At 34.9% G+C, this 22,248-nt stretch overlaps 1 protein-coding gene across 2 annotated transcripts in view; it reads left to right on the top strand.

The window, feature by feature from the left end:
- PIEZO2 (piezo type mechanosensitive ion channel component 2) overlaps window positions 1-22,248 on the top strand; it is a 564,998-nt gene that overhangs the window by 418,969 nt on the left and 123,781 nt on the right. For both annotated transcript variants that reach the window (XM_044666889.1, XM_044666881.1), the window contains exons 8-11: window positions 16,125-16,293; window positions 19,049-19,168; window positions 20,975-21,013; window positions 22,090-22,228. In XM_044666889.1, the coding sequence (XP_044522824.1) occupies window positions 16,125-16,293; window positions 19,049-19,168; window positions 20,975-21,013; window positions 22,090-22,228 (467 nt within the window). The remainder of the gene's footprint in view (window positions 1-16,124; window positions 16,294-19,048; window positions 19,169-20,974; window positions 21,014-22,089; window positions 22,229-22,248) is intronic.

Here is a 22,248-nt window from a genome sequence, read left to right as displayed (position 1 = left end):
CTTAAACTTTGGATTCAGCAGATCTCTTTACCTGTCTGACTTCAGTTTTTTCATCCTTAAAATTAGAACACTCAACTTTATGACCATGAAGATACCTTCTGGCTTCAGATCTATGACCCTCTGAAAATTGCACTTTGTTTCCTTTACCTTTTCCTATACCTTGATCTGCTTTCCTCAAATTATAATGTCTCTGTTTCAAGTATTTTGAAATCTAATGAATCAGACTAAATTCTCTTATACCATAACCTTCTTGATTTAATGGGTTTGGGTCACATGTATCACCTACTCAAGTGTTTGTCTCTCATCCTTTCCCACTCTTCTAAGCTAGCATCATATGAAAACTTATCTTTACGCATGGCTATACTAGTTCAAATTTTTCTTTTGTATATGGTATTATAGGTATTTCAGGTATAAATGTATCATTATTTGAGGTGGGGTAATGTTTTCTGCTCTGCTTCCAATAACTTTTATGATTATGCCTGGCAACTCCATTTATTACATAAGATTGGTTAGTAATAGTATTTAGGGAATTTGCATTAACAGGATATGAGTAAGCCCATTAATCATGGTTTAAAAAAGCCAGACTTCCCCTTCAGATAGAAATTGTGCCCACTCTAAATGAGATTATCACTATCAATAGACTTCTTGATTCCTACATACTCTTTTTTAAAACACTTACTTGAATCTTAGAATCAATACTTTGTATTGATTCTCAGGTAGAAGAGCAGTAAAGGTAGACAATGAGGTTTAATTGATTTGTCTTGGGTCACACAGGTAGGAAATGTCCATGGTCAGATTTGAACCCAGGACATCCTGTCTCTATGCCTGGCTCTCAATCCACTGAACCACCTAGCTGCCCCTGGTTACTATATACTCTTAAAAACTGAGGACCTCCAAACAATGTAGATTATATCTACCTATTGACGTTTCCATATTAGGAATAAAAATGCTTCAGTATTTTCATGAAAATAGTTTTGATTTCCTAGATCCCTTCAAGGAGTCTTTGAGTAAGGAGTCACCAGACCACATTTTGGGAACCACTATTTCATCTGAAAGACTTTGCAAACCTTAGAGAACTCTATAAGGTTATATATTATTAGTAGTAGAGGGGATGCCCAGATTTTGCCTAGTGTTTTCTGTTATTCCATAATTTCCCCTACACAAATATTCTCTGAAGCCCTATAATGTTTAATATCAACAAATACATTTTCATAGATTGCATTTCCAACAAATCTCACATAAAAGATCCTATGCTTACCAAACACATGGCTAAAATAGAAATTATCTTGGGAAATCATATCAAAATAGAATTTTGATGAACTATACAAATAGATGCTCTTGCACCAATACAGAAATCCTCTAAAATTCATTCAGACATCCTGCATTTAAATAGGATATTCACTCCCAAGTCCATATTGACAAATATTGGAAGCTCTGAAATGTAAGAATTGCAAGATGGCAGTAGTAGTCATAAGGAGCAAACCCACATAGCACCAGCGACCACACATTTGTTTTGACTTCTGTCATATGCAAACTAAAGATTGTTGCTATTAGACAATATATATGTACATATGTAAATGCATATATATGTGTATATGTTCCATTACATTAAGCATGTCCAAAATTTAGAAACTTTTATGTTTCCCTCATAATAAACCTATGAAGTAGGGAGTGAAATTATGATTATTATTTCCATTTTACAGATGAGGAAATTAAATGACTTCCTTATCTTGAAACTGTTAAAAAATTTTATTCTAGACTTAATGAGACACTTTTTGAAAATCATGTACAAGTTGCATTGTGGGAAGATGGTAAAGTGTGAAGTTTTCTCTCCTTCCTAATACTCCATCACAAACAACCAAAAATAACTCCACAGAATCATTGCTAAAAGCAGAAAAATAGGAGTCAGGAATGAAGCTAAACAACCTGGGACAACTGGGGAGAAGATTTCTAACTTCCCTGCCCTCAGTTCCACCACCATAAGCCCTTGGACAAGGACAAAGCAGAGTAGAATCAACAGTTGGCAAGCCCACTTTATTTGCTGAGCCCTAGAGCTTGCATCCCTGAGGATACCACTGGAATACTTAAGCAGAAGGCTCTGGGAGAAGCTGTGTCTGATGCAGCCTCAGCTCCAGAGATCCCTGTTAGCCCATGGCTGGAAACCGATGGTATAGACACCATCGAGTCTATAAATGCCAAGTCCCACGGTCTAAGAGTAGGAACTCACATCTCACTGCTAACAAACAAGGGGCTTTGGAGGTCCAGAGAACACATACTAGATGCCTGCTCCAGGGGCAGTGGCAGAAGGAGAGGAGGAGTAAGGAAAAAGCATGTATAAGTGAGTGTGGTTGCTGAGAGACTGGGACCCTATCAGCTGTGGTCATGCCTAGGAGAGTAGAGTCCCAGGTTGCTACCACAAGGGGAAATGAACTGTCTGCTTACAGTTACAGTGACAGAAAGGTCTATGGCAGTGATGGTGAATGTTTTAAAAACTAAGTGCCCAAACTACAACCCTCACTGCATGTGAGCCCCCTGCCTTACCCCAGATAGGGGAGGGAGGAAGCACTCCCATTGGGATGCTGGACAGAGGGGTAGGGGATGTGAGAAATTCCCTCAGGCTGTGTGGGAAGGGGGAAGTGAGAAGCCAACACAGGTCTATGGGCTCTGGTTGGAGGTCAATCGAGGTCGATCACAGACTGGGACATGAGCAGATGACCAGAAGTATATCTGACCCTTGACTATAAAAAATGGAATATCTAAGTAGGACCCAGAAAAATACAAACACAATAAAATCCTGAAACTCAGAAAGTTAAAACACTGAGTATACAACAATAACAAAAATGTCAATAATTAAGTCTAGTGGCCTGGATGCTAAAATTAAAATTTCAAACAAAGGCAAAGGAATTTAACTATTGATAGCTATTGTGGGGACAGGGAAGATCTTGGCACAAATTACAAGAATAGTGAAGATAACCACTTCAAAAACAGCAAAGAAATACAATAAAAAGCCACATCCTCAAGAAGAGTATTTGAAGAACTTAAAAAAGATCTTAAAAACCAAATGAAATATATTGAAGGAAAAATTAGGGAAAAAAATAAGAGCAATGCAAGAAAATAAAGATATCTAAATGGACAAAGAAATCCAGAAACTCAAAGATGAAAATACTCTATTAAGAACTAGAAGAAATTAATGATTTTTAAGCCAACAAGAAATAATAAAACAAAATCAAAAGAATAAAATAATAGAATAGAATGTGAAACATTTTATCACAAAACCAACTGACCTAGAACATAATTCAAGGAGAGGCAATATAAGAATAACTGAACTCTAGGAAAATCATGGTCAAAAAATGAGTTTAACACTTTACTCTAAGAAATCATCAAGGAAAACTGCTCAGAAATTCTAGAATCAGAGGGTAAAATAGAAATTAAAACAATATGCTGATCACCACCTCAAAGACACCCCAAAATGAAAATGCTTGGAAACATTACTGCTATGTTCTATAACTCCCAGATTAAGAAGAAAATAATAAAAACAATAAGGAAAAAACCAATCTAAATATTGTAGAGTTAACCTTCAAAATAACACAAGATTTAACAGCCACGACATTAAGAGAGCACAGGACCTAGAGCACAGCATTTTGTAGAGCAAAAGAACTTGACTTACAACCAAAAATATCATATCCAGCAAAGATGAACTCATTAATAAAAGGTATTAATTGATTGATATTCAATGAAATAAAGGAGTTACAAGTATTCCTAGGAAAAACCCAGAATTCAGCAGAAAATGTGATCTATAAGAAACATACAAAAGTAAAGAAAGATTAATCATAAGCAACCCAAAAGGGCAAATTGTTTGATTTCTATATGGGAAATGTTATCTATGCACCCTGGGAAGAATATCATTGCACGGGTATTTTGAAGAGTTGTTAATGTATGAAAGACTCAAGGCTGAGATGTGTAATGGAATAAGCCAAAATGGTAGTGGAATAGACCAGGAAAAGGTAGGATGGAATGGCTATCTCCTATGGAGGAGAAAGATAGAGGAGTTGCCAGAGAGGAGACAAGGCATCGGAAACTTAGTAGGAATAGAACCTTATTGTCATCAGACCTATGATAAAGAGAGAACATTCATAATTTAAAGGGTAAATATTTCTAAATGAACAGAGAAATAGGAGGGAAGGGAGGGATACCTAGAGGGGAGTTATATATCAAGAGTATATGGGGTAAGATGAGGGCATAATGGAGGGACTTTTAGGACAAGATGGGGAGAGATTTTTAGAATTGAATTCATATCAAGAAGTAGGAAGGCATGTTTGGGGGAATAATGTGGAAATTTTTGGAAAGGTAGGTAGAATAAGAATTAAAAGAAAAGGAGGAAATGACAAAGGAAATTAGATTGTTGGGCCAGTTTGGAACTAGGAGGGGAAGGAGAGAGGATAAGGGAGGATTTAGGAGAAGGGATATGAATTAAAGAGGTACTGGTCAAAGGAAATTGAACATCTGAGGAAGGAAATGGCAGAAATAAAGGAAGAGGGGGACAAACTGTCAGGAAGAATGGAATTGATGGAAATGCACAGCTAATAAATATGACATTGAGAGTAAATGGGGCAAATTTACCCATGAGAATAAAATGGATAGTAAAATGATAAAAAAAAAACTGACTATGTAATAACATACCAAAAATGAGAGGTGCATATAGAGTGAAGGTGAGAGACTGGAGCATGATATATTATGCCTTAGCTGATCCAGAGGAGGCAGGGGGTAATGACCATTTTCTCTAACAGATTTGGGGCTAAAATGGATATAATCAGAAGGAATGTTTCGAGGGCTCTATTATGGATAATGAAGCATTATCAGTATAGGACCTATGTGAACTAGGAGTTATAACAACCAGATTTTTTAAGGAAAAACTAAATGAGATACACATAGAAATAGATAACAAAATGATAATAGTAGAGGATCTTTAATTTTTCCTTCATCAAAACTAATAAAGTCATCTATGCTATATGCCTTTTCATCCTATCTCACTCTTGTTTCCAAAACCTCTGTAATATTACTTTTGGTTTCATCATTCAATTGAAATTGCTCTTCCCAAAGTTACCAACGTGCTCTTAATTGAGAAATTCAGTCTTTTATCAAGTACATCCTTCCTTCTTAATATCTCTGCAACCTTTAACATTGTCAATAACTCTCCTCTTAGATATCTTCTCCACACTAGGTTTTGGAACAACTCAAAACACAATTCAAAAAACAATCAAGAAAAGCTGAAAAAAATTGGGAAAAGGACTTAAAAAGCAAAATAGGTCATCTGGAAACAGAGGCACATGAATTATATAATAAGAAAATAGTTCTCTTAAAATCCAGAATTGACCAGCTTGAAAAAAAGGCAAAGAATGTGAAAGATAACCTACAAAGAAAAACCGATGAAAAGGAAAAGGAGGACCAAAAATCCAGGGATGAAATTCAGTCTTTAAAAATTAGAATCCAACAACTAGAAGCAAATGACTTATAGAGTCTATAAAACAAAATTAAAATAGTTTTTTTTAATTGAGGAAAATATGGATCTTAATTCATTCCCTGCTTACTAATTGTGAGTATCCCCCAAGGCTGTCCTGGGTCCTATTCTCTTCTCTCTATAATGCAGTTTTCCTTGGTAATTTAATTACCTCCCATGGGTTCAGCTATCTTCTCTATGAAAATGATTCCCAGATCTATCTATCCCTAATTCTTATCTTGAATAATTAAACCACCTTACCAATTGAATCTTAGATATTTTGAATTGGTTATCTCATAGATATTATAAACTCAGAATCCCCAAAACAATTTCTTTCCCCCAAAATCTTGTCTTCCAAACTTTCCTTTTTCTTTGATGGTAACTGCCAGTTTCCCAAACACTTAGATTCACAACCTTCCTGAGTGAGGTTGACTCTTTAACTCCTCATTCTTATTCACCCCATACATATAATCTGTTGCGGATTCTTGTATTTATTCTTCCTGTCTATTGTATATGCTACTTTTTTCCATTCACACAGCTAAGACTCTTATATGGGCCTACAGGATCTCTCACCTGGACTATTGTTCTAGTCTTTTAACTAATCTCCCTGTGTCTCTCCCCTCCTAATTCATCATCCATAAGTGTAGGTCTGAACATATCAGTTAGATACCCAATAAACTCCAATGAACACATCAGTCAACTACTCAATAAACTCCAGTGACAATCTATTTATTACCTGCTATATTAAATATTTTAATCTTGATTCCAGAGTCCTTTGTTTCCTATCTCCTTCCTACTTTTCTTGTCTGTTTATACTTGCTCCCTTTTAGGTAGTCTCAGATCCAGCTAAATTCATTTATTTGTTGTTCTCAATGCCTCCCACTCCACCACCTCACTCTCTTATGTTTGCACTGTCTACCCACGCTGGCTGCAATGCTCTTGTCTTCTGACCTTCCCATTTTGATTTTCCTGGCTTCCTTCCACACAGTTTAAATTTTATTTTCTCAAGGAAATATTCTCTAATTTACTTCATTACTAGTGTCTTCCCTCTGGGATTACTTTCCATTTATATAGTATATAACCTGTTATATGTCCATAGTTATATGCATGTTTTTCCCCAGATTAGACTGTTTGCTGGAACTGAAATAATAGTAAAAGTGGGAAATAATGTCAGTCTATTTAACCAGTTAGGTCATATAATGCACTAAACTTGGAATCACGAAGACCTGAGTTCAAATCCACCACAAACTCTTATTAATATTACTACAATTACATCACAAACCAATTAATATCTTGTGCCTCAATTTCCTCATCTGTAAAATAATGGAATTTCAAACTTGACAGTCTTTAAAATCCATCCCAGTTATATGTTAATTTCTCACTAGTTGCTCTGCTTGATTTAGATTCCAGGAGCATCATGTTTCTCCCAAAATAAGCTCATTAGCAAAAATCTCATCATCATGGAGATTATTTTAGCTTTGATTCTCAGCATCCTCAGTTGCTTCCCCTCCCCTAGTGGAGGTCTGAGTAGAAATTGTACAAAATCTCTCTCCATATTCCCCTCCTAACTCTTTATGAAGGACTTAGAATTTTCCGTCCCTCTCTCTGTTCATTTCTCATCAGCTGCTTTGCTTGTTCTAACCCTGCAAATATCATGTGCCAGTACTAACCTCTCTTAGTTCCCTCACTCCCACTTTCAGCTTCCTTTCTTATATTATCTTCTCCCATTAGACTGTAAGGTCCTTGAGGACAGGGATTATCTTTTTCTTCTTTGTATCTCCAGAGCTCGCACAACACTTGACATATACTAAGTGTTTAATAAATGTCTATTGGATATTGATCATGTGAATCCTAGCTATTATTATTACTAAATGCCAAAATGAAGAGTGCAAACAGTTAGTGCTAAAGGACTCAGAGGAGTACAAAATCAATGTGGCCTAGAGTAGTCAAGGAGGGCTTTATAGAAGAGATGGAACTTGAGTTAGACCCAGATGAATGGATAAGATTTCACAGAATCTCAGAACAAGAAAGGCTTTCCTAAATCACAAGATTATAGAATTTAGACCTTCCCAGAGTCTCAGAGGTCCTCTAGGTCAAACTACTTTGCTTATGAGGAAACTGCAACACAGAGGGCAGTACCCATTATGTATCCAGGAAAATTTATTGAATCTCGCCTTCCAGAAATTGGTGATAATAAAATGTAAGATTCATAGCAAAACTGGGCTGATATGAATGGTGATGTTAATAAGGTTTTTGTGTGTTCAAAATAAAAGGGATTTGTAGTTCACACCTGAGATGTAACTCCTTAGTAAATTTCCTTTAAACTAAACATTTTGGATTAGACTTGAGGTATTTCCTTGTTGTCTTTGTATTTTTCTTCTTATGCTCCCCGAAGTCATATGGAAAACATTAATCCTGAGTTTAAAGAAAATGTTTCTCTAGTGTGGTTATCTGATAAAGGACACCAATGAATTCCTACAAAACAGTTCCTTTATTTCATTTTTTTTCAGATATATTTAACTAAGAATCACATTTGCTCGTGGTACCCAAACTATAGCAACTTCAAATTGTGTGGCCTCAGAACAAATTACATTATGTGTATTGTAAGAAAAAAATAAAACAAGATTATGTGACAAATAATACTTCAACATCCTCTCTTAGATGAAGCTTTAATGAAATGACTTACACGGCTATTTGTAAGAATGGCTTTGCTTTCATTAAAAGATCTGCTTCCTTTATTTTTTATCCGTTTTATGACTTATTCCTCACACCTTGGAACTGAATCTTTTTTCTTTTCATTTGGCCGTGTAGTGGCCTTCTCTACAAATAAACATCCAGGTGGCATTTGTACTTGAAGTTCAAAATGTTTAATTTCCTCTCATCAGAAGCTTTTTGTATTGGGAATTAATTTCCCTTTTAAAGCTGAAACGTTGTTAGGAAATATGGTGAAAGATATGCTAGAATAGGTTTTCCTATATATTTGTAATAGCTTTGGGTGGAAAAGCTTTGATCCAGCTGTGGAAATTGGGATTTAATAGAAATTTCAAGTCTATATTCTTGCATAGAGGAGAAAAATGTGATGTTTCTTCTGAAACCTTCATCCCGCAATGATTGTGGAATATAGAGTTGTAGGAGAAATGCCAGGCTTAGAAGTGTCTTTACAATCAACAACTTTTGATTTAGTTACCTTAACACAAATATAAGAATCTGCTGTTCACTTGGACTGACATGTGCCTTTTCCCAGCCAAAAAGTAAACTATGACAGAAAATTTAGACTGCATCCAGCCAGGCAATGTGAAATATTTGGAAACATTCAAGATGTTTTGATATATTTGGACAGCTTTAGAGTTGGAAGGGATTTCAGATGGCCATTTAATGCATCTCAATGTCTTTAGGAAGCTTCTCACTTAAACTACTCAAGCAAGGTGAGAATGTTGTGTTCATTCATCTAGCATTTATTAAATGCTTACTTTGTTCAAGGCAATGAGTATTCTAATGCCCAGCAACAACTTTCTGAAAAGAAAACTTTTTCTTTCCACATAATCTTTACAATCCTCTTCATACACATTTTTTTTCTCATTCTTATCTTTCTGGAGAAGCTGCAAAACACGAGAGGAGAGTCAGGAGACAGCGTATACTAATAAAGTCAAACCACCACCACTACCATCTTGACCACCATGTCCCATTAGAACTTGGCAAAAATAACCCTGAATGCAAAGGCTTTGGTAACAATAGTGTTCCCCAACCACTAGACCTGCTTCCAGCCTAATCCCTGCAACCATAGCTGAGGGGAAAAATAATTTTGAATACTGAATCCACCTTCCTCACAATTTGAGAGTGGCAGCACTCCCCAGAAAATCTATCCTGTTTCCAGCCTAGCCATCATCCCGGGGAAGCAATTCTTTTGAAAGGGTCAGATATTCCCACCAACTGCCACACACAGGGTAGGCAAGTTAGCTGGGGCTTTTGGGGTCCCTTGAGAGAGAAGGAAAAGGCAGTATTTACCAATGCAAGTTAATCCACTTCCACAACCATCACTATCTCCCCTTACACTCTGAGGTTTAGCCCAGGAATCTGAACCCAAAGTCTTGAGAACAGGAAAGCTTGCAGCCCAGTTTTCTCAGCCATCATTCTGGGAAACAATCTTTGTGAAAACATGTCTTGGCAGCTATTTCTACAGGTGCTCCTACCATAGATACTTAGACCAGAAAAGAAAGTTCTTCGCACCAAAGTCTTTGGCACTATCAGATGGCTCAGCATCAAAAACCAACATGATTTTATCAATGGAAATTATATTAAAGAAGACGCATCTCCATCTGCTTTGCTGAAGCTTAGAAACTATGGGACCTTTCCATTGAGCTGTCAGCTTGAAACTTTCCATATGTGTAGGATGTGAACTCCTGGAGAGCAGGAATTGCCATTTCTATCTGTATCCTGAGTGCTTAAAACAATACTTTGCACATGGCAACTGTATGGTGAATGCTTTATTCATTGATAGATTAACTCAAATTAATTTCAGTCATCATAGTGGTTCATTGATCCTAATCCCTGCCACCATTCTGAATTCATTTTATCCCATCTTTCATCAACTTTGTCACTTTCCTCTGAAATACATCTCCCTAGCTCTTAAATACAAAGAATGCTTTCACAAATGCAGATTATAATGAAAGAATTATTTTTGACTCTTTCTTTCTACAACCAATATCAATGGAATTCAAACAGTGCAAATTGTTAACCGACGTATTATCAGTTTACTACCTTGCACAAAGTTGTAGTTAGTAAATATTGTTCATTCATTCATTTTCAATATCCTCTATACTTTTGTGCTTTCTCCTAGCTTTTATTTTCCATTACAAATGCCTGTGTCACTCTTTGGAGACCACCTGAAAGATTTGGACTAATTACAAAATATACAAAAAAAATTTCAAAAGGTGAATTTACAAATTGTTTGTTCTACCTCAATCTACTACCATTGATTCTCATTCTTATGAACCCCATCCTATCAGAATCCTCTATGAGGACAAGGACTATCTTATTTTAAAAACCTGCAATGTCCCCTCACAGTGTACCCTGAACACAGTGAAAGTTTAATATATTTTACAATACATTTAATACATTTTTGTTGAATAAGCAATAGTGGTTCATAGTTAAATAGATTGTCAGAACATTTTCCTTATAAATAATCCTATGTGGTGAATTGGGCACATGACATTATCCCATTTTACAAATGAGGAAACAGTGGCTGACTGCTTAAGTGGCTTCATCATGGTCATATAACTAATAAAGTTTCTCAGTTCAGTCAAACCCACATCTCTTATTTCCAAGATCACATGGATACTATTCCACAAGAGCATGTTATTCTGGCCTATTAAATTAAATTAATTTAAAGTTATATAGTCACTTTAATGGCCATGTCGAAACATATGGAATCCTGTTTATGCTTTAGAAAACAGGTACAATTACCTTCATATAAACATCTTTTATATTTATAGTTACTCTTTCAACCTTGCAAATCTACTTGCTTTCATGCTAAAGCAAGTTAAGCTGAGACACATTTTTTAAAGAAAAAAAATATAGTTTATCCCACTGGAAACCATAGTGGGTTTTCCCCTAGAAAAAATATTTTTTGTAGATCTACATTGGACCTTGGGCTTGAAACAAAGTTGGTCACTTCAAGGCAATTTAGAGTTTTCCTTGTGGTTGTGGATACTACTTCAAAGACCTAAAAACATGCATAATTGTTGAAAGAGGGCACTCATCAAAGGTCCTTATATGCTCTCAACTAATCTATTGGCATTCACTTCCAAGCTGACAGTTTATACTAGCATATGTCTTTGTCAGTGTCTATAAATTTACCTCACTACTGCAGTCTGCAGCTTTCATATATATATATTCATTCCCAAGGAATTAGGGTCCATTGGTTCAAATGATTTTATCTAGGTCACTCTTTGAAGACCACTTGAAAGACTTGGACTGATTATAAAATGTAGTGACAAAGTGAATTTATAATAATTTTGCAATTAGACATATGCCTTACTTGAGTATAAGTTCATACCTGGTAAAAGTTCTAAAAACCATAGTTTTTAGATCATCTATTATGGAATGACATACCTTGGAATCATATTGTATCAAGAATGAAAGATTACAGTCTGCACCACTGTAGAGAACACTCATATCAGTTAAATATCAGACTCATTAAAGTATCCAAGAATATTTTCTGAAAACACTTAATAAAGTACCTATTATGATTTTTGTGTGAAAGATGGAATTATAGCAACTAGATGCCAATACAAATTAGATATCGTCAGAATTGGGTGATTGGTTCACCTTAACAAAGCAATTAATAGTTCATTGTAACTTTGTCAGGTGGCCTTCAATGAAGTTCTATAAAGGACCTATTCTGTCTAATATTTTTAATAATAGTTTGAATAAAGATATTTTTATATGTTCATCAGATTTGAAGATGATACCAAGCAATAGAAGCAATAGCTAACAATAATAGGGATTAACTCTAAATCCTTAAACTTGAGTTCAAAATATGAGATGTCAGAAGGAAAATCAGTATCAGATAGCTTTTGGGGTGTGTGTGTATACACACACACACACACACACACACACACACACACAAATATATATATATATATGATTAATGTAATTGCTCACATTTACATAGAACGTTGAAACTCATAGGGTATTTTTAATGTATTTTCTTTTAATTTATTTTTATTTTTAATGTTCTTTCTTTTGTCCCCCTAGAAAAAAATCTTTATAAGATAGGAGGTATATAAATTCTCCACATTTTGCACATTAAGAAAGTGGAAAAACAACCACAATACTAGGAATATTATTATGCTTTAATGAATTACAAGGGGGCACTCAATGGATTTATAGTCAGATCCAGAGATGGGAAATCCTTGGTTTAAATATGACCTTAGATGCTTCCTAGCTCTGTGACCCTGGGCAAGTTACTTAGCCTCCATTGCCTAGTTCTTGCCATACTTCTGTCTTGTAACCAATACGTAGTATTGATTTTAAGATGGAAAGTAAGGGTTGGCTTTTTTTTTAAAGAAATTATAAAGAGGATAGTTTCAGAGAAAGCTAGAAAGAATTATGAAATCTCATGCAGAGTGAAATGAATAGAATTAGGAGAATATATAATAATAACATTAAAAAGAAAAATCTTTGAAAGATTTAAGAACAAAACGACCTACCATAATCCAAAAAAACATGCTATCTACTACTAGATAGAGAGTTGATGGACTCACAATGCCTACAGTGGTGTGTGAATGTGTATGTGTATATGTATATGTGCATGTATCTATTTTGTGCATAACTAATAGAAAAATTTGTTTTGGTTAATGATAAAAATATATCAGAGATTTTATTTTACTTCATTAAATGAGGATGAAGTTGAAAGGGACAGAATTCAGAACTGAAAATAAAATTCAACTATAAAAAAATAAAATTTAAATGAGGCAATTTATGTCAGAAGCAGGATTCCAACCCAGAATGCTTCTGTTTTCATTATCTCAGCTAAACTGTGGCATGCCCTTTTTTCATTGGTAACTTGAATAGAGATAATCTTCTGTATATAGTCTAGTGTTAATGATTAATTAATTAATTAATTAAAGACCTAGACTAGCATCTCTGGTATGAGAACTTGCCAAACCCTTTTCCAGTCTGCTTTCATTCTTTGGTGTCCACCAGACATTCGGCTCTCACCTTTGACTCCAAGAAGCTGTAATGCACCGTGACAACACTCTGGTAAACCATCTTGGTAGGTGGGCTAAACCAGGTTGAAGGTAACTAATTGACTATAACATCCATGATCTTAAGTGAGGTTAAGGCTGACTCACAGAATTTCACAGTGCCCTCCAGAACTCCAGGAGGGGGGCAGTTGGGGCAGTTAAGAACCTGGGTATAAAAAGCCAAGACACACAACTTACAAGGACACTTTGGACACTGCTTTTGGGGTTCAAGGAAGGCTGGGGAGAAGTGTAGCATTGCTTTTTGTTAGTTCATCACTGACATCAGGGAGAAGAGTGTTACTTTGCTGGTTTACTCCATAGAGACTATACCAGGCTGAGAGCACTGGGAAATATTGTGTCACTTACAAAATCTCAACTATTTTCAATCAAGTTTACCTTCACCATCTTAAACTTAGTAACATTAAATAAGGAGAAAGCTTAGTTAGTGAGTGAGATGAAGTCAAGTTATTCAAGACACTTTCCCCTCTGGGGAAAGTGAAGCCAACAAGTTTATTGGAGATTTTAGATAGCTTACCTCCTCCTCATTCCTGAAATCCACCTCCCCTCTCCCTGTTTTCCTGAAGTTAGTTTCCCTTTCCTAGTTGAATTTAAGAGCCTGTGTGAGGTTATATCAAGTTATACTCATCACCAATATACATTACCTTGGCAAAAACTTCATCTAAGCAAACTGGATCAGCTGTTGACCAGAGAGCAGTTCTACTGATTGAGAATACAACTTGAACCTTTATCTATTTCAGGGTTTAGGGAATAATCTTTAAACAATGGAAGTTGCTAATCTCAGTGGGATCAATTCCTATCTATCAACCAATTTAGCCCTGAATTAGTCAAACCTGTTCAGTCTCTATTACTAGACCTAAAGGGAATTCAGTTAACAGTTATTTCCTTCTGAGTAACTGTTCAAGAGAGAAAAGGGGAAGAATTCTATCTACTCCTACCCCTCCCCTCTGATAGGATAGCAGCATCCTGCTTGCTCCAACTCCATTATCAACCATTGCAAATCTGAGTCAATTCAACATGACAGACCTCAAATATGTCAGTGAGTTAAGGAGTCTACCCTATGCATCTCCAGATTTCCTCCAATGGAAGGGGCTGGTAAGAACAATTTATTCCAATAGCCATGAAGGGAGTACTTAAAGTTTAATTAGACATGGAAGACTCTGAGGTCATCCAATGCATCCTGGGCCATCACCAGTCATCTTGACATTTATCTTGTTCCTGGACTTTGATTACACTGGAAGAGAGAGTGAGGCTTATTAACTTACACAACACTGCCTCACTTTAATTTATTCATGAGTCAAAAAACATTACCAGTGGATGTCATTTTGGTCCTCTTCTAGTATGAAGGACAATAACCACACCAGCCTGGTATTATATTTCCTCTCTGAGTGGTGGTTTGTTGTAGTGGATAGAAGACAACAGGAAGTTGGAAGATTTGGTTTCAAGTCTTGCCACAATGCATAGGATCAGAGATTTAGAACTTGAAAGGCATCAAGACCACTTTTCCCCATTTACATACAAGGAGATTGAAACTAAGAGGAGTTGAGTGACTTATCTATGATCAAAGATCTCAAAAGTGCCTGAGGTAATATTTGAATCTTGGTCTTTGGACCCTAAACCCAATATTCTACCCATTATACCACTTCCTTGTATAAACTTAGGTAACTCTCTTCACATTTCTTTCTCAGGCACATCTGTGAGTCTATATGTAACAAAAATACCAATATGAGTGAATGAAATGAGCCTCTACTCTGGTGATTTCTTATACTGATGAAATTGCATAACTTAGACAAAAATTAAATAAAAAAACATATGTCCAAACATGCTCTCTGATTTCTCTCAGGAAATGTATAGAATTTGCCACCTTGAATCAATCAACAAACATTTATGAAAGGATTACTATGGATTACCACATGAAGAATTTTTTTTAAAGAGCAAAACTATTCCTCTACTCTGAAAGCTTACTTTGGATTGGGAGAGACTGCATGTGTATGAACAGATATATCCATGATATAGACAGAAAAATTAGAAGGTAACCTTAGAGTTAGAATGCAGTAGCATCTAAGTGATAAGGAAAAAGCTTTTGAAAAAAAGCTTAATTTGAACTGAATTTTGAAGGAATCCAAGAATTCTGGGAAGTAGAATTTAGGAAAGATAGTATACAAGGATCAGGGGACTGAGGTGGATAGGTGGACACCCACTATAAAGTCATGGACAAAGGAGATGGAGCATTATAGGTAAGAGACACTAAATAATCCAAAATGGTTAGAAGGTAGAGTGCAGTGAAGAGTTGATGGATGAGAAAACAGGAAAGAAAACAAGGGTCTTAGAGTTCATACACCAATAGAATTTATATTAAACATAACGGATTTAGAGAATCCTGGAAAATTTTTAAGTAGGTGTAAAGTTGGAAGATCTTGTAAAATCTACATAGGGGATTAATTTATCAACTCCTGAAAGAAAATTTTAGGGAAGNCGTATCTCAAATTTCCCCACATGCCATCCAACATTTGTCATTTTCCTTTTCTTTCATATTAGTGAATCTGATAGATATGGGGGCATCGTACTTCAAAGTTAAATGATATGCCAGAGTAAAACAGGTAGTATAAGTTACAAAGCCTGAAAACAAATACAGGTGATTTGGCTACAAAATGATTGGTCTTTCCAGTGTAACAAGCTGTGCTACTTAGAACTCTTAGAGACTCATAGACAAGAGCCAAGAAATAATTACCACTAACATCATGTAGAGTAATATGAGATAACTACATACAGTAAAATCTGTATGCTTCACATTAAACAGACAATTTTGTTATTGCAGAGTATTTTTTACTACATGTTTTTCTTTCATTTCTTTTAAACAGGTTATTTGGCATCACATCTGTAATTCAAACAAACTGTTCAAGCACTTGGAAGATCATAGTACACCCAAAGTTGTCCTGGTACCATCACGCCAACCCCATCCTCTTGCTGGTGACATACTATACTTTGGCAACTCTGATTCGACTCTGGCTTCAAGAACCCATTGAAAGAGTAAAGAGATTTTTCATGGTTTTGTCTGAAAGGTGTCTTTAGTGGGGAGCTTTCAGTACCCTGATCACTAATTTAATTTCAACAGATGTTTATTGTGTCTCTGTTTTGTACATGATTTGGGGGATACAAAGGATAAAGGGAAATAACCCCTGTCCTTGTTCCTCCATTTCCACTAGATGGGAAGGTGATATTTCTATAAGAAATTCACTAAAGAGCTGTTTTATACTATGAGTGGTACCACTTTAGGCAATGCAAATTACCTAAAGAAGCACAAATCCTACTAGAGTTATAAACATTCTACTAAGTAAATACACATCCACGCAGACATAAGAGAACACTAATGACTGGGGGAGGGAGGTCATGGTATTTAGTAAAGCTCTATTATAGAAGTTATTACCCAAAATAAGTCTTAAAAGTAACTAGAGCTTGTTAAGTGGTAGAGGTGAGGGCATATGCAATCTGGAAATGAGAGATATTCTTTGGATAGGCATAGAGGTGGGAGGTGGGGACGTCAGGTTCAGGGAATGGATAATAGGCTACTTTGGTTGGAATGGAGAGTACAAGAATAATTATTAGAAATAAAATTGAAAGGACAGGTATTAACCTGAATGTAGATGTCTTTAAATGCCAAGTTAAGAAGCTTTATATTTTATAATAGAGATGACATGGTCAAGTCTGTGATTTAGAAGTTTTCACTTGTCAGCTATTTGTAGGGTGCATTAGATAAGGGAGAAGGATTATAAGGGAAATAAGAACCAATCAATCAAGCAACAAGCATTTACAAATTTCAAGGTAATGGGCTAGATATTAGAATTTGCATTGTATTAAGAGAGAGAAAGCTTATAAGTTTAAAGTTTATATATGTATATATATACATACATACATATATATATATATATATTTAAGTTTAAAAGAATGCATACTAAATGAATACAAGTCTATTGAAATAATCCAGTTGACAAATAATGTGGTCTTGGAACTGGGTAGTTCTTTGTGCTTGTTTCCCCAGGATGTACCATAGTGCCTGGCATATAATAGATATTTAACAAAAACTTGCTGGTTGCTTATTTGAATGAAGACAAAGGGACAAATATAGGAGTTTTGCATCAGTGAACTCACCCACAGTAGTGTTTCTACCACAAACAGTCATTATGTATAAGTATTGTTCAACTCTTAAGGCTGCAGCTATCATTATTTACTTACATTTTTCAATTCTATGATTAAATTGTAGAAGTCTCTCAGCTGCCCTTCGATGTATAACTATTAGCAATTTTAGATACCATTAACTCTAGCTTCCCTGAATCCTACCTGCATGAGAGAAATGAATATTTAGTACTTTCCAAACTTGTTATTTCCCTCTTATTCTGCTCTTAACTGTTGCATCCCTAAGGATGTTTTTAGGATATTCATTCCTATCTATTCAAGCTTTTTACTTTTCTTCATCATTTGCCAAGCTTTTTGAAAATAAGGATAGGCTCCTATATAACTTCATTGCTTGATTTAGGGGTTTTGACTTTTTGAATCTCTAGTGTACATCATATTTTTGCAAAGGGATCATATTCAGGAACTAAGATTCTTGGGGATGGAGCCATGGAGGAGCCTTTAACAGACACAGGAAATTTTTCTGCAGTGTCCATTTTGCCCCCAAAAGTCAATATTGCTAGGTTACTGTTACCAAGGGCAGCATCCAGAAATTCAATCCTCATAAGTAGTATAAAGCTGAGTTATTTTTTTCTTCATGCTATCCATAGTCTATCCATCATATAACCCTTTCTATCTTTGTCTATTTGAGACATAACAGGAATATCATCTCTCTGTATGGCCTCAAGATCCCTGGACACACATTCTTCATTTGTCATAAAAGTGGCCAAAATTCAGACAAAATTCAGTGTTTTTATAACATTATTTTGCACCCCCCTTTCCCAACTTTTGTCAACCATAATTGGCACAATAAAGCTAAGTACTTGTGCCATTTTCTAATGTTCCCATGATCCCAGGCCTCCTAAGAAGTAGGATTCTTATTTTTTCCCCTAACCCTCAGAAGGGAATAAGAGAATATTATCTTGGTATTATCTCTGATTGGCATTAATAATAACACCCGTGTGATGCAGAATGATTGTTAAAAACTACTTATTTTGGAAGAGAATGCTGCTGTCATTCTTGGGTCACACTAGAAACTATTCTAGATAATACTGGAAATTGAAAAGAACGGGGGTGGGGCATACATATTCTCTTCTTATGTACCAATTTCATTAGAAGAAATAAAATTTTAATCCAAGTGATACTCAAGACAAATGAGGATGAACATTTTGGTCCATTGGCTTCAAAATACATATTTCATGCCAAATGAGCCTCATATGTTTAAAACTTTTGATCTATTTACTTACAATTCAGAAGGACAAGAAGATCAGCTAAAGAAATTAACTGATGAATATATTTTAAATCTTTATTCTAATAATACCTTGAAATTTGCTTTCTACTATAGGCTTCACTATATTTTTGAGATTCTGCAGCTATTATCCTTAAACTACACTAAATAAGGAATCCAATATGCTCACAAAAATGTTTTAATGTTGATGGTTTTAGAAATGGCAGGGGAACATTGTCATCCTTTTCAAGAATGATAAGACCTCATTTCTTATGTGTATGCCAAAGCTGAAATGTGATAATAAGAGATAAAGAAGAGAAACTATAGAGCTTCTCATGGAGATATATTGGAATGCATAGACCACTCATGAATTTCTCTGTGTTTTAGGTTCAAGAAGATGAAACCAATGATGAAGATAAAGATTTGCCCTGTAGTCCTATACAAATCACTGCAGAAAGACGGCGAAGTCTGTGGTATGCAACCCACTACCCAACTGATGAGAGAAAAGTAAGGCTTGGAGAAAGAAACTGCCATTTCCACCTTTATTTTGCCTCTTTTGCAGGTATTTTCTTGTTGAATCTGAGTAGTGGTCCTAACACAGGTATAATGCCACAGGAGCCAAACTGGCTCACCCACAAAGGTTTTGATATAAAAATGAATGTAGTTATTATCTTCTTTACATTTATTAAAATGAACATTAGAAGGCCCACAAGGAAAGAAGCTAAAGAGTTAGGTTTCTAATTCTACAATTAAAGAACAAATCAAAATACTAGTGGCTCAACACCACCAGGGAACCTTAGAAATTATCTAGTCTCATTGTTTTTTGTTTGTTTTATAACACATTTAATTGAAGCCTGAAGAAGCTATTTGGCTTGCCCCATGTCATATAAGTATTAAGGACCAAAAGCAGTATTTTAATTCAGCTTCTATGACCTTAAATCCATAATTCTTTCCAAAATACCACTTTCTGTTTCATTAATTTATTGGACAAAAGACAGCAAGTGTGGTTTTTTAAATACTGATATGTTAACACCCTCAACAGAAAATGTAAAGAAATCCTTTAGTCTTGACAAATAGAATGAATTTTTAGGAAATAGTTTGACTTCTTTCTTGATTAAGAAATTCTCTTACATATGAAAAACTGCCACAATGTCCGTATTCCTCTGTCTTTTTGCAAATGGTTCTGATAACATACTTTTGCTAACTGATAAATATAACATTTGTATGGTGGGTATTCATAATCATGTAGAAGAAAACTGATGATAAAAATTATGCTTATTGATACAGTGATTAGTATGCAAATACATCCATTTTCTTATAGTTTTAGCTTAGTTTTTGCACATAGCAACTGAGCAAAAACAAGTTAACAGTCATTTAACAAAAATTTTGACAAAAACATTTCTGTGTATTTTGAAGCCGTAGCTTGAAAACAATTTATTTCTTAAGCAATGTAGATGCTAAGAAAGAAATACTTGATTTCTTTTTTTTTTAATAAAACCCTTACCTTCCATCTTGGAGTCAATACTGTGTATTGGCTCCAAGGCAGAAGAGTGGTAAGGATAAGCAATGAGGGTCAAATGACTTTTCCAGGGTCACATAACTGTGAAGTGTCTGAGGCCACATTTGAACCTAGGACCTCCTGTCTGTAGGCCTGGCTCTCAATCCACTGAGCTACCCAGGTGCCCCCAATCCTTGATTTCTTAATGTCAATCCAGCAACATTTTTTGGATACTCTGACCAAAACCCTAAGGATATCCTGTCCTATTCAACTCAAAATTCCCCAGTCTAATCTTCAGGATTGATTGATTTTCTTTATTCTGAGCTACATTGAGCTGTCTAGCAAAAATCGTTTATAAAAACAAAATGATACCACAATGTGATATACCTCCTCCTACTTTTAACAACTTTTCTCCTTTTCCCACAATCCCTGTTACCACTATTCCTACTCTCCCCATCTAACAAGAAATTACAAATTTCTAGCATGCTCTATTTTACATTTGTATGCTATAAAACAAAACACCTGTGTTCTTCCTAATCACTTTGTATAATTCCTATGCCTGACAAGCAACTGCTAATATGTATTAATGATTTAGTGCTAACATTTTAAGCTATATGAATACTATAGTAAGAAATATACATCATCTAATATACGATTCTGTTTTTTACTTAATAATCTGCATGGTAGTTCTTAAGATAATATTCAACAGTTGTTCAGAAAAATTGCGCATGTACATATTAAATTGTGTAGATGAAGAAATATTAATTTATTTAGCCATGCTTCATTAATATGCTCTTTTACATTGCTTTTTTCAGCTGTTGTCCATGACCCAAGATGACTACAAACCATCTGATGTTAGTATGTTAGATTTGTCATTTGTATATATGTAAATAATCGAATAATAGTTCAAATTTATCTAATTTTTATACAAAAATTATTTTGCTTTCAAAAATACCATTTTTGCCAGCTAAAGGTTATTCTGGTTGATTCTTGTTAAAACATATTCAGTGATAAATATAGAATTTAATGAATTCATATCCCCAAATTGCTTCTGTTCTTCCAAGAACTTTTATTAATATTTGATGTGCATTATGTACATTCCCATTTGCAGTGATAACTCCATGGTGTCTCTGGAAATTATAAAAAATATGTGTAAATGAGGTCTTGAAAATTCTATTGTACTGGGATGTAACTGGATTTAGAAAAAAGATCATTGTTGACAAAGGAAAGACCCTTTCAAATGGTAGCATCAGTAGAGGAAATATTATATCATAGTGATGACAAGAAGCTACGTCATAGGCTCACCTGTACCTAGAATTTTTTAAACATGGAACAAAAGTTTTCAAATTATTATAATATTCTGGTTGTCTTTGGGGATATTTATGCTCTTTATTTTTCTCATCTTATTTCCAATTATTTTGATTGAATTAGCATTCACTTATTTAAAACTCAAATGTAAAAAAGTCAAGCACATCTTTCCATCATAGTGCTTTCTTTTCTTAAGATACCAAAAAGAATTAGACATATGGTGAAGCTGAAAAACATTGGGAACATTGGTCTTTCTTCTTTATATGGTAGAAAAAGGACAAATGAAAAATAATAAAGTTACAGAATTAAAATAATTATTTATTTAATATTTTCTCAAGATTAAGTTAAACTTCTAATTTGATAATTCTAAATTTGCTTTCAGACAAAAATAATCAGACCATTTATGCAACATCAAACATCCATATGGAAACTGATAGATTCCATTAATGATGTGTCTAATTTCAAAATATCCTGAGATTTCTAAAAATATTTAAAAATCTGAAAAATCAGCTGAATTTTTGATATACTTTTTAAATATCTGCCTGATTTTCTGAAGACTAATCTTCAAAAAGAGGATAAATGGTAGTAAATTATATTTCTTCGTCCCCACCTCATCTGACAGGTCCTGCTGGTCACTGTAAATGGCGCTCCTGTAGATTATCATACCATACATCCTAGCCTGCCTATTGAGAATGGGCCAGCCAAAGGTGATATGTATTCAACACCACAGTATAGATGGGAGCCATCTGAGGAAACATCAGGTAATTAATGAGGACTCTAG

Source organism: Gracilinanus agilis, chromosome 1, assembly GCF_016433145.1.
Source record: "Gracilinanus agilis isolate LMUSP501 chromosome 1, AgileGrace, whole genome shotgun sequence".
Lineage (NCBI taxonomy): Eukaryota > Metazoa > Chordata > Mammalia > Didelphimorphia > Didelphidae > Gracilinanus > Gracilinanus agilis.
This window is presented reverse-complemented; position numbering and strand designations above follow the sequence as displayed.